The sequence below is a fragment of the Ambystoma mexicanum genome, chromosome 1q (assembly GCF_040938575.1).
Source record: "Ambystoma mexicanum isolate Mex_15411 chromosome 1q, UKY_AmexF1_1, whole genome shotgun sequence".
Lineage (NCBI taxonomy): Eukaryota > Metazoa > Chordata > Amphibia > Caudata > Ambystomatidae > Ambystoma > Ambystoma mexicanum.
In genome coordinates, this window is record NC_090922.1 from 94812144 (window position 1) to 94826130 (window position 13987).

The 13987-nt window shown below is 46.9% G+C and overlaps 1 protein-coding gene across 2 annotated transcripts in view; it reads left to right on the forward strand.

Annotated features, from left to right (window-relative positions):
• SLC22A31 (solute carrier family 22 member 31) overlaps positions 1–13987 on the forward strand; it is a 325367-nt gene that overhangs the window by 84184 nt on the left and 227196 nt on the right. For both annotated transcript variants that reach the window (XM_069635621.1, XM_069635629.1), the window contains exon 2: positions 2803–2906. In XM_069635621.1, the coding sequence (XP_069491722.1) occupies positions 2803–2906 (104 nt within the window). The remainder of the gene's footprint in view (positions 1–2802; positions 2907–13987) is intronic.

The following is a 13987-nucleotide window of genomic DNA, read 5'->3' on the forward strand; positions in this document are numbered from 1 at the left end:
GCAGAGTTGGAGTGCTATGCTCTACACAAAATATGTAACCTATGTATATCATTTGCTAAGAGATTTCGACTATATAAATGTACCGTTTGAGGCAAAATCGGATTTTGGCTAAAATAACTGTGGGAGGTTTTTGAACATTGTAAACTCACACCATAAATCTGCTCTCCTGCTTTGAAATCCAACCAGTTGAGAGCGAGGCGGAGACTAGCACCCCTATCCAATCCCCTCAGTTAGAGGTGTGCTTAGCTAAGCCTGCCCAGCCATATACTTTGATCTCACTCTGCATTATAAATCAGAGTCCCTGACAAGACTCTAGACAGGCACACATGCTCTCTCTGATTTTCCTGCGCCGGCGTTCCTGTTTCATCCTGCTGAGTCCAGATTCCAACTACAAGGCCAAAGCATTGCTGACCCTACTCCAGAGTGCACTGCAAAACCCAAGCAGTGCTGATCCTATTCCCAGCAAGGCCATTGATCCAGAATCAGCCCACTAATTTCCCATTAAAAAGGGGAAAGCTGTGGTATTCTTTTGGAAGCATCCTTAACCAGCCTGGCTTGCTGCCCACTAACTGCATCCAGAGGTACCTGTGCCATGCATTGACCATAACTACCATCCCGTGACCCGACTTGCCCAGCTGTCTTTTGCCCAGCTGCCCTTTTCCAGGCGTGCTGCCGTGTAGTGACTAGAATCATTGACGGTCCAAAAATCCCAAACTAAAATGGACTGTAAGTATAATCCCTACTCGATAGAAATCCATAGTCTGCTTTGTCTTGCATTTGTCATTATCCCAATCTCTAAGCCATTTTATCCTTATCCTGGTAACTTGTTAAAATTGTCAGAATTCTCTGTGTTCTTGCCCTGGATCTTCAAGCGTTGGCGCCCCTTTTTCTCTTCATTCCTGTCTTGCCCAGATTAAAGTCATTAGCGATATTTTGATTACATTAATTAATTTTCGCTAAAGCAAAGGGGTACACTGTGTGAAGGGTTACAACTGCAGCGTAACTTTGATATTCACGGGTGGCGTTCCTCTTTCCTTAGCCATTTAAATCTAGTTTAAGTAAAATTTGCCTTTCGCTTTTAAAAATCAATCTTCTCTTTTTCACTGCTATATTTTCCTAAAAACAAGCCCCACTCTACCTTCCAAATCTCTACCAATTCACCAGCTAGAGACCTATTTTCACCTTTATGTTGTACCTGTGATATATATCTATCCCCCAGCTCAAAAATCACACGCCAAATCAGAGTATTTCACCCGTTTTCATAAAAAAAACGTTTGGGTGAATTTACACGGCAATTGAAAGGAAATGCATTTTGCTGCAACATGTTTTAAACTTTCCACTCAGTTTTCAATTGCATGCTCTTGATAATCCATTGCTTGTGATTGTTCGTGTCTATGCATTGTTGCTTTAGTGATAAATTGTATTTACCTTAAAGTTTTTAACAATAATTCATTAATTATTTGTCCATTTTCCACTTTTATTTGGTGAGGGAAGATCGGATTTTGATTCCGTTTTCTGCATCTTATTCCTGATTACCTGCTGTGTCCTTCTATCCATTAAGAATTCAATTATTTGTGGGTTGAGCAAACATTGCAGGGGGAAAGCCTAACTTGCGTGCTATCTTTCCTAAATCAAAAAGTGCTCCTATTCCCAGGTGTTTTGTATATGTTCCACTAGAAGGTTAAACCAAGCGTAATGCTTACATCCTCATTGTAATTATCACCCCATTGGTGATTGCTGCCCCATATTAAAAATTGTAGGATTTCTTTTGAATTTTAAAATAAATAAATATTGCATTTTACCAACCAGCCTGATTCATGGTTCGTTGTGATCCGGGGTATTTTAAAAGCGGGTGTGTGTACCATCTCAAATTGAATCTATAAAATAAGGAGAAAAGCATCTCAGTTGTGTGCTACATAGTAGGCCGAGACCAAGGTGTGTGTCGCCTGATTGAAATCCTTAACAGTTGGAGGTATTGCAGTTCCTGGCCCAGAAAAACTTGTGGACGATACAGGGGGTCTTGATCCTTACCGCCAATGGAAGCCAATGAGAGATTTCAGTGCTGGAGAGATAGGATCCCTGGGTTTGAGGCCAAGGACAAGTCTTGCCGTCCTGTTCTGGATGAGTTGTAGAGGCCGGCGAGCAGAGGCAGGTAGATTTAGAAATCATAATGGTTAAGTCTGGTCACCCCCTCCCACTTTGACCCTTTAGTTCGATGTGTGAATAGCAACTTTTATTTGATAAGCAAACACCGGGAATTAAGGATTATAGGTATATGGTGTTAAGGAGTAGCATCCATAGACTCAGGTGACACAGTTGGGAGAGTGGGCATCCTTGGGAGGCTCCAGCCTGGTGCAGAAAAGGATATCCATGGGAAGGGGTAGCATGGGCAGGATGCAGAAGAGATGCAAGGCACCCATGGGAACGGATGCAGTGTATTCGGAGTGCACCTAGGGAGCAAGTGCAGCACGCACTGGTGCCCAAGTAGGACACATTTGGTAATGATATGCAGCAGGGTATAGATTGGAAAATGCTTGAGCTGTAAAAGGCAGTGGGTGGAGCGAATAAACATGGCCATGTGCATTGTCCAGTAGACCTTCCCACGTGCAAGGAATGGCACAGGAGTTTTGAGAGTTCAGCAACCATGCCAATTTAGGCCAAGTGACATTCTCACATTTGCTACCCAAAGATGATGATTCATGCGTTGCAGAAATGCAGTTGTCTAATTTGAAAAATGCTGCTCTTGATTCTGGCAGAACTTGTCGACTACAGTTTCTTATCTTTGTGCCTCTTCTATTGCAGTGGGACCTGGTGTGCTCCAGTCACTGGAAGGTGCCTCTGGAGCAGGTCTGCTTCATGTTCGGATGGCTGAGCGGCTTTATCGTCTTCGGCTCAACCTGCGACAGGTGAGTCCGTCTCCTGAGCAAGTCTGTAGGGAGAAGTATGGCACCACAGCTGTGTCTTTTGGGAGTAAAAAAGCAGTCTCCAGAAGGAATTGATACCACATAAGGGGTGGGGGGTACTGCTATTTCAGCAAAGAAGGGCCACCAGTATCATATGGACTGTCTTGCTTTGGGTGAAATGAGAGACTTCTGTTTGAAAGTAACTTGTTTTTTATAGCATTTGCTGCCACCGTATGAAGGTGTCATACCACTGTGAATTGCAGGTGTTACAGACCTTTGGCAGATACTGCACTCCTACACCCCTCAACACAGTTATAAATGCCATACAAAAGATGGGTTACTGTAAAGATCGGAGGGGGGGGAGAGTCTGTACTTCCGCTCTCTATTATTGGTAGAGGAGAAGCACAGAGGACCCCTGCCAAGATTCTCTATTATTGGTACGTGGACGAGAAATCCAGGCCTAGCTTCTCAGGAGGTGATGCAGGCTGTTTCTTAACTACAGTGTAGTCGACGAGCACCCACAAAGGAATGGCCACACGCTGTATCGGTTAAAACAGTCTTTATATAATTAATATTCGAAGTGATGTACACTATCACGATAACTCATTTTTTTTACTCAGAAATCAATAATGGTAAATATATACAGTTCTAAAGTGGTACCACTAATGTTATCAGATCTCATTAAAGTGCATATGGTCAGAATGACACACAGATCAAAATAAAGAGGAAACCAGCAGTAGAGGGAGGAAGGAAAGCAAGATGGTTGAAGAATTGGCAGAATAGTGGCCCCGCACCACGAGTCACAGTTCTGTGTGGAGATCCCCCCCACCTGGGCAACCTGTAGAAGAAAGATACAAGCCCAGTCCATATATTGTTCACACTAGACTTCCCAATAGTTCTGCAACCTCAAAGTACCTGGTGTTGTAGCGTTCCGCGTCGGGGAATCGACGGCCCTTCTCGAGTGTCCTCCCTTTCAGGCAGGAGTCACGGGTCGTCGAAGGTCTGACAGAGAACAGGTCAAGCTACGACATTGAAGTGGCCGCGTCGTTCCTAGCGGTGCTCGTTGACGGGGAAGCGTAAACATCCTGCAAGGAAGAGGCGTGCGGGGCACCTCGGTGTCGATAGTTCTGGACTGCAAAGAGTTTGAAGAACTGTGGCCCAGCAAGGGCGTTGAGTCGTCGGCTTCTCTGTGGTCTTTGGGTGGCGGGAAACCCACCGGTGGATGCTCCTCGGCGCGTCGACGGTCAGGCCTTCTCCAGCAGGATACAGTGGCGAAAATGCGGACGAGAGCGTCCTTGGATTCGAAAGTACTTAGGCAAACGGGAGCACGGCAGCTCCGGTTGGCGATGGCGGTCGTCGACAGTGGCGGACAGCAGTCCTGGCGCTTCTCCTTGGAGATCCGCAGCAGTCCCCGTATCGGGTCGGGAGCCTGTCGAAGGTCTGTCTACCAGGGAGCTTTGGCAAAGATCAGCTGGTGCACGATGGTCCCTCGTAGCTCGGGAAGATGGCGCCTTACCAGGTCCTCTCTGGGTCAGTCCTTGAGGCACAGCAGCTTTCAGATTGCAAAGTAGAGCAACAGCAATTCTTCTCATCCAGCAGGGCTTCAAGGTCAAGCTTCAGCTACTCGTCGTAGTGGACTTCAGCTTCTGAACACGATTCCTAGCAGTGAGAAGTCCCCAGATATACTGTTGATCTCTCATTCATTCCGCTGGATCACACTCAAGCATCCAATCACGACTAAGGGCATTCAGGCAGGCAGCCAATCAGGCACATGGTGCATTCAGGCCATTCACTTCTCTGCAGACACTCACAACAAGTACCGAGCCATTCAACACTCCATACTGCATTCATACCGGTTTCGGCCAGGGCTGTCTCAGCCATTGTGTCAAACACCAGATACTAGACAACCACAACATAGAATGCGTATTCGTCACACACTCCATTCACCCAGGTCCCCCCCACAGGCGTACCCACAACATACAGAGGTTGAGAAGGCTCCAGCCAGTCTGGTCGGCACTTCCCCACACTACCACTACCATATATGGAACTTCCACCCAACAGCCAGTCAGGGGGGAGGGACAGAGGCAGGGCTTCCAGGGACTTTGGGAAGATCAAGGTAACAGGTGATGGAAGGCAAGAGGCTATGGGGGCCATTTTGTCCATCAGGAATCTACCGATTCCAATGACAGGGCCTGGGCATCCCAAAATGGAGGACGCTCAGGGCACCCGTCATTTCAGCACGGAGCTGCCACCAGCCCGTACCCTGCTCTGTGGGTCACACACAGGTGCCCAAAAACATACACAAGGGGCACAGGGTTGTACCCTCTACCCATGGGTGCCATAAAGGTATTCCATGGGTCTGTTCACCAAACCAAAAGAGAGCTGCACAGCCAGGAGTCCCACATGAACTCCTGCACAGAAAACACAACAGAACACACAATAAAAAGCAGTAAAGGACAAGGATACGGAGGTCCTGTCCCTCCGATGCATTTCAAGCATCACAGTTGCCCATCAACATTGCTAAACATAACAGAACCCACTAGCACACGGACATCACAGCGCCACCCAACCGGTACAGCACCACCCCCATACGCTTCATTACACTGTATCATAGTACGTAAGATCACAACTGCACAGTCCACTGATACTCAACTAGACTTTCCATAACTTTTGATTTTGCTATATGAGCAATTGTTTCCCTTCAAGATTACGAAACTGAATTGATATGCCCTCCTCGTCTGCGCACCCCCATGCAACTTGTAACAAAGTCCGTTCTGTGGCTTCATCCCTAGTCCAGGCAAGAGGAATCTGTAGTCCAGGGAAGGTGCTTCACCAGGGCATCTCCCTAACTTCCATCTAGTACCAAAGCAATACATACGTAATGAAGTACTGAGATGGAGCATTTTAGAGGGATGGTGGTGCAAAAGTCGAAGGGAACAGTCAAGGCAAGAGATTCCATAGGAGCATGGTGATGGTAGCAAGGCACGTCTTCCCTCTGATCTCAAGAGGCCTTTTAGGAAAGATTTCATTTTATATATAATTTTCCCTCCAGTTGTGTAACCCCTCAACTTTATGCTGCTGTTTTAAACACCTTAGTCTGACTTTGCCAGGGGGGCACAGCCTTGTGCTGCACTCCTCCGGGCTTTCGCTCACTTTTTATGGGGAAACTGACTTGCCCTTAAGACAGTCAGTACTGGGAGACTTTGTTTCCCTTAGTCCTTTTTTCCAATGCTGCAACATGTAACAAGGGCACAATGTACCTTACAGTACAGTGCACTTGGGTCTCCTAGTCATTTCCAAAGACCCTAGATACTCTCTTAGGACTTTTTAGGAGATGTGTGGACAGAGCTGGTGGCAGCTTATCTTTTCATGTAATTTTAACCCTTTCCTGCCATTTAAACCGCGTGAACCCCGTTTGGCACGAATAGATGGCCTGGCTCCAAAATGGCCATGCCACAAGGTTCTTTGTCCTGTCCATTGGCCATCTTTGCCCCTTTGCCTTCCCCAGGTCGAGCCGACCCAGGTCACTCCTTATTTGTTCATGCCGTTTCCCGCGAAACGCCAAGCTTTCGCAGGCTTCTGCATGCCTTGTGTGTGTGCCCCCAGGATGCGGGCTGGGGTGTCTGTCCCCAATACACATCCTGGGTGCCAGAGAGTCTGGAGTGCTGTGAATGCCTGGGACCAGCGTGATCCATGATTGGTCCACATATGGAGTGTGTGTTTGTGAGCAGATCTCCCATTGGGTCCGCTTTGTTTTGGCGAAGGAGACTCTGGATAAGAGGAGGCACCAAACACCCATACCATGTCAATCTCTGGAGTTCTCACTGAACGAATGATAGGGTCCAAGTATCCTGAAACCAAGGAACTGCTGGTGAACCGCTGGAAGGTTTAGCACCGTGAGCCCACTGTCGTCCTGTGGGACCCCTCCGACCCATTAGAATAGTGGGACCAACTATTCTCGGCACCTTCAACAAAACCTGCAAGTAAACCTTCTCCGAAGTGTCCCTCGGCCAACCAGTGGACTGACCAGCCTATGCAGGACCTTTTCTCTGTCTCTGCCGTCGTTTTGAGGAGGCCCTCGAAACTTGGTATACTGCTAGCTCTGTGTCCCCGGCACCCTCACACCGAATTTCGAACACTTGGCATTCCCAGATCTGAAGTGAGATGAGTGCGCCAGGTCCGGAGTAAACGCAGTTACCGTGTTGCCCAGCCACGGCAACGATCTTTGCAGGTGCGCTGCATTTGTGACCCTCTTGCCCCTGAAGCCTACTGCAGTGAAACTGGCCTGATCCATCCATCCATCCATCCATCCATCCATCAGGAGCGGAGAAATCTCCAGTGTCCCGTTTGGGAATCATCACAGTATCTTTGGAACTGAAAGCCGCAGAGCCGTCATAATGCCGCATTTGAACCTGCAACCGAAGTGGACTCAACTGGGGAAGTTTGGTCAGGAGTGTGCCTGGGGCCGGTGAGTAACCCTAACCGGTGGCCCCTGGTGCCTCCATCCATTTTTATGCACAAGTGGCCTCTGGGGGGGGTCCCCTCTCCTTTCCAGTGCTAGTGCGAACTAGCGAACTATTCCCGAACCTTAGAATCACTGCCTTCAAGTGGAGGCCCTCCTCAAATAGTGGGAAACTATTCTTCATCGCCTCACCCACGTTCCTGAGCTGCTAAAGACCCTTGAAAGACCCTGTTTTGCCCATTGGAACAACCGCGTGCGCCTGCACTGCATGTATTATTGAGCATAAGGCTCCTATCTTCTTAGGGTTTGGACTGCCTCTTAGTTAGGTGTGTGTTTGATATTGAAGGGGACTAAAGACTATCTGCACTGCCTATTTTCCTTTCCCTTTAGGTTGTGAACATATTTTGTGACTTTAACCCTTTCGACCCCAATGCCCTTGTATATATCTTGTATTGATTGTGTTGTGTTGGTTTGATAGTAGTGCTGTGATTATTTTACTGTGTGTTGAGTTACAAAGGCCTTTTAATAAATGTGTTTATATTTTTGATATATACATCTGTCTGGGAGTAATTTGTAAGTGTCCTTGCTCTGTGCGCTCATTGAGGTCTTTCAGTCACCCTCACCCCTCCTGAGATTTAGTCTTGACCGCAGACCATAGCTACCTTGATTGGTCTGACTTCTCCAGAGGTTACCCTGTTCCAAGAAACTAGGCTGGCCTTCTGAACCTCTGCCCACCAGGTCAGAGTTCAGAAATCCGGCTTAACCATGTCCACCAGGCCATGTGAAGGATCATAGCAGCGTGGACCTGCAAGAGGAAGGGTTAACCTGGAATGGAAGGTAAAGAGCCAGTTCAAGTATCCCAAATGAAGGAAGAAAAGTGACCTGTCCAAAAGTGAACCTCAGCGAGAGTAAGGGAACGACCTGCATAAAACAGAGTGAGAGCACAGTAAGTGGCACTGTAGGAAGAATGGAAGTAAACCAAGTGGCGATGACGTGAGCAGACTGGTGTACCTCAGGCCTGGGTGCAACTCGAGGGTCAGTGCCACAACAACCACCAGAGCAAATAGGGTGAGAAAGCCAAAGACCACAGCAAGCAGTCTCAGACTAGGCCCAAGATCTATTAGGACAACGCTCTTGGAGGCTGCCAGTCCTCTGGAAAGGCAGACCCACAGTTCTGGCAAGGACGTAGGAAGGGCCTGGTAGTTCCCACTGAGTCCACTGAATTGGGGCGGGGGGGCATAACTTGCCCGTCTTGCTATGTCCCTGTGACTGGAGCAAAGAAGCAGTTGAATGCCTTATGAGGACTGTGAGTAGTTCCGGGAACCTGGGGGGAGACCGGTATCCCCAGTTGGACTATATTATTTCACTGTGTGTGATATTACTGATGGGGCATTCCCAGGGAAGGATTCCCTGTTGTGTTCTAGATATACCCCTAGAAGTTACAGATGTTTATCCCAACCAAGGATTTGGTTTAATTAACAAGCATTTCGTCCTTTTTTTTTGTGTTACATTAAGGTAAGAAGTGGGATCAATCTGTCCTGACAACTGGGTTTCACCCAGACCAACCCCCACCCAAACTCAAAACCCAAGGAGACCTCAAATGCATATAGTTTGAATGTCTGAGAAGGCAACACTACACTTATTAGCCAAAAAGCTGATCATATCTCAGGGATGAGGCCTCCTCCCTACTAATTTGGGAATGTCTGTATCCCTGAAAAGTTATGGAAGAGTAGCCAAAACATCTTGGTGGGCCTAGTGCTATCCATGTGGGAGTAGGGTTAATGAATCGATATAACGGAAATGTGAAAGTGCTGTTCATTTTTGGGAACAACCCCTATTAGATGGAGGTGGGACAACCACCGCACAGTTGATCTGTGAGAAGGGTGAGACCCCTAAAGTAGCCAGATTGATTTCCACCGAAAGAGGTGAAGGATTGAATTCCACCTACTAGCCCGTTCAAACTGGGTTGCAGTCTCATGTGGGTGAGCCTAACATACCCCTTTCTCCAAAATTAACAGCCGTCCAGAGGATTGTCTCTTCCCTATGTAGCGCCTCTGAAACTGCAACTACAAAAAAAGTAAATTAGGAGCACCAGGAACCGTGGGTTGCTGCGCCTACAGTCTGTAATTGAGGTGCACTAGCAGCCAGTTGGCGGAAACTCAAAAAGGTCTGTGCTCGTGGTGCCTGTTGTAACTTTAACATGACATGGGTGGACTAAGCCCCACATCCACCAGTAACGCAGGCCCAACTGAGAGGAACAGACACCAATGCACCCAGCATAGACCATGGCATACCTATGCCCTGTACTCACCAGGTGAGCTTGCCTACTGATATTGCTCTCTCCAACTAACCCAAACATTCTGAGGACACTACTAATACTAATAATCTCTTATCAACCTTCTTCTCTCCCCCACTCAAAAACCGTGTTTTCTATTTTCTAACTATTATGCAACATGTGTATGTATATGTCAAAGTTATAACCAAATGTATGTTGAATTTACTTTAACTTTCTAAATGGCATAAAATGCAACAACTCAAATGTCAACTTTGACACAATGTCACCTAACTTGGATGTTCCCAATGCACACCTCCAATGGTTAAATAATGACACCCTCTCCAATGCATTATCTTGTTTTCACATACGTCACACTGGGTTATCTTACTCACCATGCACTATGCACAACCCCAATTTTACCAATTTGTCCATGATCATGTATTCTGTAACCATATTGGTAGCCTTGAAAAAGACCTGTAAGGTCGAAACACGTGTCGGCACCACTTCATACCCCATCAATTGGACAATTCAATTGAATAAACCCATAAAATGAAACTAATGACCATTGTGGACCTCAATTTCTTCATGCCTCAGAGTTGGAAATAGAGTATAACTCTATTTTCAAATCAGCACACGCGCCAAACAAGTAGAAACTAAAAAACACATTTCTCACAAAAAAGGTATAGCTTATTAAAATGATGGCCCTTCCTCATCAAGAGGTGAGCATTCATTAACAGATCAGGTGCAACAGAATCTGAAGGGTATGCGTAGATATCCACTCCTGGTACCTGACCATTCCAAAGGACTGTGATGGACTGGGCCTTCCCCCCACCTTTTGGTGGGTCATATAATTTTGACAGTCACAAGAGCACATCTCAAAATTTGACAGCCCTGCTATATACTGTAAGGATGCAGAAAGAGGAGACTGACACACAGGTGGCATAGTGATTGCTATAGACTGGTGTTCACCAAGAAAATAAAGAGAAAACCTACCTTTCCCTATCTCTGAGGGGTTTCCCTGCCAAAACTAAAGTTCTAATGGGTCTGTCAGAATGTCCTTGTAGCTTAGAGACCACTGTCCTGTGTCAACTCTATCTCTGCCCCTTACACTTATAACTAAACTACAAGGTTGTGTCAATGTTCTTGGTTCAGGAGAATGTCTCCCTCCTCCTGGACGAGGCAGCACAGTTCTGGTTTCAAATTCTTAACCAGGGGGAATGACACCCTTCCTGTGGCCAAAAGTGTTAACCAAAGTACTATTGCGTTCCAATGGTTTTCTCCAGAAATAATGCCTCCCTTCTCTTGTTTAAAATGCCTCAAAATGATACTCTGTTCTAACACTTGGTATCTGAACGTTCACCACACATGCCAGGGTGAATGACTCCCTTTCCCTAGTTGAAGACTTTGTGGTCGGTTTCCTTTTTAGCTAAGAGAATTACTTCCCTCTTTTTGGCTTTGGCTTTTCACTAGCCTCGGGGATTGACTCCCTTCCCCAAGCCATTTGGTCTTTTTCTCAAGTGCAATGTTACCAGGAGATTTACTCCTGGTATCTTGGATTTCACAGTCCACTGTGCCCAGTGGGGAAGGACTCCCTTTCCCTGGTCCCTTTGATCCACCTATAGGATTCTCAGCAACACAGTTCATATACAACTAGGGTTCCCAGACCCAGGCTTCCCCACTTCTTCAGTTCAGCCCACTTAGTTCACTCTCCTGCCAAGTGTGGCCATGAGGAAGAGGACTTATATCTTTCTCCTGGTTTGGGTGCAGGTCCCAGGCCCGTATTTCTCTGTCTTTGTAATTCGGAAGACTTGTTTCACTCTCCTGTAAAGTACTGCTTTGAGGAAGATGACTTGTACTTCTCACTTTGTTTGGGTGCGGGTCACTTAGCTGTATTTCTGTGCTCTAATGATTTGGCAGACTTTGTTCACTCTCCGGCCAAGTGCTGCCATGAGGTAAATGACTTTCCTATGTGTAGCTGTTAGAGTCCCAAAACCTTCTCTGCTTGTTGGGGTTTCCTCTACCACTGTGATATCTCACATACCACCTTTCTGCCCCTCCGGTGAGCCTGTAGCCGATGGTATTAGACCGGAAGGGAGCTGCCTCTGCCTGCCTAGTAACTGTTCTCGTGTCCCCTCTGTCTTCCCCGTACCACCCCTTACCTTGCTTCGGGACTCGGTACCTTGCCAGAGCTTCCTAGGGCTGGACTCCGGCTCTCTGCTACACCAGGATCTCATAGGTGGCATCTGTGGTTGCCCGGCGTTTCCTGTTCTCGGGCTGCTCAGCTGCTCTTCTGTGGAAGTTGAAGCAGCCCCGCTCCTTCTAAGCCACCCAGAAAGTCTTGCCACTCCCCGCATGCGTCCTCCATACTGCGCTGGCTCCCGACAGGATTCGGATCTCCTGCGCTGGAGATCCTTCGCTCCTGATGCCTTCTTTGACTGTATTCAACCAATTTTGCGGTCCTTCTTTGGTTTTTATTTCCAGATCCTCCGTTTCTGTTTGTTAACCACTAGAATGCTCACTCTCCGTTCTTGTTGTGATATTTATGGCTCTGCACTGTACCACCTCCTTGTCTCTGTACTAGTACTACTAGCCTCCAGTGGGTAGTTTGAACTCTCTTTCGTCCCAGTCATCATTATGTCACTGGCTCTACGCTTGCCCATGGGGTGACTGGGTATGGTACTGGGGTGTATGATGGGTTAGGAGGGGTGTCTCGGAGGGGATATACAGCATACTCCCTAGATGTCCCTCCTTGCCCCCAGAGGGGGAGTGTCTCCCAATGAAATCCCCCTGCTTTATACCATCCCCAGGAGGACTACGAGTAGCGGCCTATCCCTGCCCTCATTGTAAGCCCCCCCCCCCTCGTGTGGAGAATTGATGAATCCCTTGATGTTGTTACCATACCGACCATTGCCCGTTACCAAAGTACTGTTTGGGCTATTTGCCAGAACACCACAGTGGCCAATTGGCCAAAGGCCAAGCTCCAGCTCTTCCCGATTATTGAGGTACCTTTCAACAAGACCTGGGTGGTTATTGTGGAGGTATTAGTGCCTTGTGGGAGGACTCAACAGGTCTGAGTTAAGGGATTATGCTACATGGTATTACTAGGCTTTTCCCCTACATTCTAACACCCTCAAAGCAACCTTAATCATCTGATCCCTTTTCTCCTGTGCTTAAAGCAAAGTTTAATGTAAAAACGTATGGCAAAGGTGAACATTCTCCTGTAAATGAAAAGCCTCAGAGCATTGTGACGAATTCCAGGATGTTGTCACTGCTTCTATGGGGGAAGCCCCTTCCATGAGGACAGGCCGCTACCCAATTACCCCACCTGGGGGTGATACTTGGGGAGGGAAACCCACTATGGGATGAGGGGCAACACCTTGGGAGATGAACAGTATTATTCCCCTATACCCCAACCTCCCTCACCCTGCACAAGACTTAATCCACACACGTGCATGTATGTCTGCAGAGTAGACCAGCGCAAAACAAGAGGTAATGGCTGGAAGGTTTGGAATTAATCCTCTAGCACTGCTCTGGGCATTCTTCCAGGCCATCGTTCTTCACCTGCCAAGCCATTACAAAAGGTGAAATACTATATGCAAATCAGGCTTGGTCCCACCCCAAAAGGGGCAGTCCAGCCCGAATTGCTTCTGCACGAGACCATAAGCATCCCCAAAAGATTAATTCTAAACCTTCCAGCCATCACCTCTTTGTTTTTGCTTTGTCACCCAGAGTGGGACGGGTATGCCCAGGCATAGGTCCCGTGCCTGCTGGGCCTAGAGACCTATGCTACTCCTCACTGATGAGGCCCAACAAGGCTGAAACATGTCTGGGGATGCTTGTGGTTACATGTTATGTAACAAATATGAATTTCTATATCAAAAATGATTTTTATTTTTTATATAAAACATTTATATATAAATGTTTATATTAAAAAGATATCAAGTGCTTTATAATTTTCTGATTCCTTTCATATCTGGGCGGAGCCCCTCTGTGACGTCATCACTGTGTCTTTCTAAAAACCCTAGATTCAGTTGCCGTCTTCAGAGCTCACTTAACTCTCAACGCTCGACCAAGCAACAGTCACCCGTCGCACCCATCTTTATATAGATTTCATATGAAATGTTTATTCACTTATATCAAAACTGATATAAATTATACACACTTTATATAAAAATATACATTTGATATGATATCAAAAATGTTTATCGATTTTATATCAAATTCATTTTAAGTGTATATCCAAGCCTATCAAAAGGGTGCGGGACTAAACCGGAAACAGGCGGCCGGACTAAGATCAGAAACCATGGGTGGGACCACCTTCTCAAAACTGAAGCTCCATCAACTACT